General features: G+C 39.0%; 1 protein-coding gene across 3 annotated transcripts in view; it reads right to left on the bottom strand.

The window, feature by feature from the left end:
- Window positions 1–3455, bottom strand: part of cers3b (ceramide synthase 3b) — a 4415-nt gene extending 960 nt beyond the window's left edge. Inside the window, exons 1-9 of one of the 3 annotated variants that reach the window (XM_014003514.1) lie at window positions 3272–3455; window positions 3024–3176; window positions 2079–2255; window positions 1805–1922; window positions 1365–1483; window positions 1196–1253; window positions 1011–1061; window positions 830–922; window positions 478–606 (exon numbers count right to left, since the gene is read on the bottom strand). In XM_014003514.1, the coding sequence (XP_013858968.1) occupies window positions 478–606; window positions 830–922; window positions 1011–1061; window positions 1196–1253; window positions 1365–1483; window positions 1805–1922; window positions 2079–2251 (741 nt within the window). In that variant the 5' untranslated portion in view covers window positions 2252–2255; window positions 3024–3176; window positions 3272–3455. The remainder of the gene's footprint in view (window positions 1–477; window positions 607–829; window positions 923–1010; window positions 1062–1195; window positions 1254–1364; window positions 1484–1804; window positions 1923–2078; window positions 2256–3023; window positions 3177–3271) is intronic. The other 2 variants (XM_014003516.1, XM_014003515.1) reach the window with 2 other exon arrangements.
- Window positions 3456–4164: the final 709 nt, after the last annotated feature.

The following is a 4164-nucleotide window of genomic DNA, read 5'->3' as shown; positions in this document are numbered from 1 at the left end:
AACCATCAGGAGTTATGCATAAATGTTTTTATTTTTCTCTACTTTCTAGCTCTGGAGCCTTGCCTGCTTCAAAAATGTCTGAAATTGTTGACTTTTTTTTCTGTGAGATAGAAGCTAAAAGGTTTTGTGAATCATTGCTTTCAATACAGCACATTTAGTTTTGTTGGTGAAGTTTTTCAGCTCCTTTTGCATTAATGTGTCTAAACTGCGCACATTATCCATTCTGTCTCTTTTTAAAATTTATTTATTTATTTATTTATTTATTTGTAATTTTAAAGCAGTGTCTCTTGTGGTTTTAGCATCATTTATTTATTTTATTTTAATTCCATGGATGCCAGACACTGAGCTATCCATCTCAGGCTGGGCAATATAACCTCAGCTTTAGAAACACTGACATCACACGTATCTCATAAATGTGCTTTTTTCTTTTACAAAAACATTCTTACTTTATTAAAAACCCGTCACAAGAGCACTGACCTCAAGCAGTACATCAGAAGAGTCATGGACTGCCATCACAAGGGTTCCAATACGAATATAGTTTGAAATCCAGGAGAAGCTCAGTAGAGTCAGTGTAGCTATGTGATGAATCACCTGCTCTTTAAAGTCCTATGAAAAGGCAGATGACAGGTTGATACATCAGTACTAACTGTGTAAAACATTGTTTTATAATTAACATTATTATGTAATTTCCAAGTTATGAACTCTTACAAAACTAATAATTTGTACATAAAAGAAATGTTGATTAGCAAATAGTAAACTATATTTTTCTGAAATAATAACAATGTTAAATTGATTTAAAAGTAAATAGTTTAGCTCTGTGTGCACTTACTTTACGTTTCACATCAAATGTGAGGCTGAGAAGCAAAGAAATGTAGAAGCCCATTTCTAAAAGGTAATACCAGTACTGTGATGGCAGCATAGACTGTGGGAATAAACAAAAATGTGTTCATGTATCATCCTGCGTGCACTATTATGCAATCTATCTTAATTACAAAGGTAGAACCACACACCTGCTTTGGAAATTCGGCCCAAATCTCCTTTAGATCATAAAGCCAAGGTTTCTAAAGCCAACAATGACAGAAGAGAAGAGAACAATAGGGAGATTTGCAACAATAACCGGATAAAACGATTGTTAAGGGGCGTGTGAGCTCATGTCTTCATGTGACAAACATCTAGGAACTCAGAAACTACTTACATCATGAAGGGCCCAGATTCCTCCAATAAAAGCAGACAGATAAAAAAAGCATCTCCAGCTGTTAAACCACAAAGACCGTAATGTTACATACTTACACAGATGCATGTGTTCTTACATTCTGTGCAGCAAAAGCCCCAACACAAATCCAAACCCACAGGGACACACACACCTGGCCTCACAGAATCTCTTCTGCAGCCCAGGTCGATCTTGATTCCTCCTCCTTCTGAACCAAACTTCAACTCTCCTCTGAGGCCAACTGGTCTTCTTACACAGAGAGCGAACATCAGCCTGACACACAGCAAACACACCAGCTGTTACACTCCCTCTGAATACATACAACTTAAAATACTGACGTTAAGTTTTTGTATTCATGGTACGGGCCACTTGATGGGAGATAATTCAGTTCTGTTTGTTTTTTATTTTTTGGTGGTTTGTGGTCCTTTTAGAATTTCCAACACTTGAAGTTGCTCAAATCTTTCAATCAACAAAGCAGGTTTTATTCATCACAACTTGTTTTTTATTAAAATTAAAAGGTAATTCTCAAAAAGCTGACTGAGATTACAAGATACGAACAGCAAACAACCTTTGTTCCATTTCCTTTCCACATACCTGTGATGGATTTCGTGCTTGGCTGCAGAAGAACTTTTCTAGGACGGGGTTTTGTTCTGCTGTGAGACGTACCTTGTCCTTGATCCCCCAAGCATTAGCCAGGGGCATGGCCAAGTACCTGAAACAGCACACGGAGCTTTACAACCACCTACCCAACTCAACAGTCAGCAATCTTTGGACTTTCCTAATATTACTTCAAGCTTGTGTAACCCAAGCCCCAGGCTCTGAAACCAGACGACTGCACACTCTAAACTCTCTCAGTGTGTATTCTTGCCTCTCGAACAGGTATCTGAGCAGAAGCAGGCAGAGGGCGCAGGGCAGAGCACCGTAAAGCTGGGAGGCTTTAGCATAGACACGGCCTTCTTTGTCCTCCAGATCCGACCAGGAGACGTTTGCAGGCAGCCACAAACTCTCCCACCACAGCCACTCGCCGACTGTCTGCAACATGGCACTGAAACGAAAAAGCATTTAGTTTGAAAACAATACAACTCAAACACACTTAACACTCAAACATTTCTTAAATGTAAAATTTTAAAGTCACTAATTACATCAGATAAATTGTATTTAATTAAAGTCTCCTATTGTGCCTAAATGGGTTTAATTTCTACCCTTTCCATTTCAGAAAATCAGTGTTTAGAATTTATGCAATTTTAAATACAAACTGTGTTTTGCTTTATCAACCTGCCATTGTAAATGAATTGATCTAGACAAGGAGAACTGCACCAGTTATCAAAGGGCAGGAAAGATAAAGAACTGTGAGGAACACAGAGGTGAAGATTAAAGAGAAGTAAAGCCCTTCCTCTAATGGACTCTGCCCATTAAAAGCATGCTGCTTGTGCACTGAGAAAATGAGCTTAAAATATAATATGGATTCAAAGCTATTTGGAAAAAAAATTAATAAATCAAAAAGGTGACATATGTTTGCTTAATGAAATTTATTAACTGGGAATCTAAGTCATAATGTCCCTAAACCTCAATGGGAAAGGCATATATACCTGCAGGCAGTGTTGTCTTAACAAGTTTCAACAGAAGAGAAAGAAGCTGAAGCAGACAGAGCAAAAGCTAACAGATTATCCTCCACTTCATCTGTTCTTTCATGACAAATCTTCAAATGAACTTATCACATTATTTAAAGTGAGCCGGTTAGAGAAAATGTCAGTGGTAAAACAATAATAAAGAAGCACAGGTACGAATCAGATTTAAACATTAACTTTCTCACCTTTAGCGCACTCGGCTCAGGTAATGCTGGGAGTTTTCCTGGGATCCGCCTGAGGACTGAAAGTTTGTTACTCACACAGCCCTCATACAGGACTTACTGACATCAGATAACAGATCAGTTGAATCCTCAACACTGTTAGATCAGCTCGCGCTTCTTGTTTTCAAAAGAGTGAAATAAAAGAGTGAAATAAAACAGATCTGCGCGACGAGTGAACAGGTGAAATTTAAGCCTTGCGTGTGGTCTCTCACCTGGTTAGAAAGACTCAGATCCCTCCCTCCCACCTTTTCTGCTTCTCCTGTGATCACACCCTTATAGCTGCTGCAAGTCTCTAAAGATTAGGAAATGAAAACAGCTTGCTGCTCTTGGACAAATTTGCATTTTTTTTTTTTTTTTTGCTAGTCGTAAAGCGCAAGGTTCAATCGGTTTGCGCACCCTCACCTGCAAGAACTCCCTCTGGAATGCCGGGAAATAAAAAGCCCCCACAAAGGCCCCATTCACTGGTGGGGCAGAGGAGGAGGAGGAGCCAGGAAAGAAAGAGGAACTCTCGCACAGAATGACAAAGAGCGAAATATCACTCTGCAGAGATAAGTGAGTTCACAACAAACACATCAGGGTAGATAAAGGGGCCGTGGGCTTGGCGTGCTATTTTCTATTAACCTGTTCTGTAAGGAAAACGGTACAGACCAGCGGCACAAATTTCGAGATGATGCAGGAAAGGGTTAAGAGTTTCAAGTTTATGAAAGACATGAAAGCAAAGCAACAGGTGACTAAGAATGAGTACTGAAAAACAGGACACGGAAAGCAGTTTCTTTGTTCAAGCGTGCACCAGAGGACAACTGAGACAACAAATCAGGTGTACAGTGTCAGCTTAAATGGGCCAAAAGCTCCACAGTGTTGTCATTTTGTACATGTCATGTCAACTTTTTTTCAGTTTACGGACCCTAAAGGACTGCTGATTACGTGATACATTTTGTAAATGCATATAAAAGTGGATTTGGGTCATTTCCTAAGAAGAGCATCCAAATTATGTGCCAAATCCAGCTTTTTCCAGTTGGCAATAAAAGCACTTTTGGAAAAAGGTACAAGACTAAAATCAAAATTTAAATAAGCCATGACTGTGAGAGCATAAAAACATATCAAA

The sequence above is a fragment of the Austrofundulus limnaeus genome, unplaced genomic scaffold, assembly GCF_001266775.1.
Source record: "Austrofundulus limnaeus strain Quisiro unplaced genomic scaffold, Austrofundulus_limnaeus-1.0 Scaffold19, whole genome shotgun sequence".
NCBI lineage: Eukaryota > Metazoa > Chordata > Actinopteri > Cyprinodontiformes > Rivulidae > Austrofundulus > Austrofundulus limnaeus.
The sequence above is the reverse complement of the archived record's forward strand: the minus strand, read 5'-3'. Positions and strand labels throughout refer to the sequence as shown.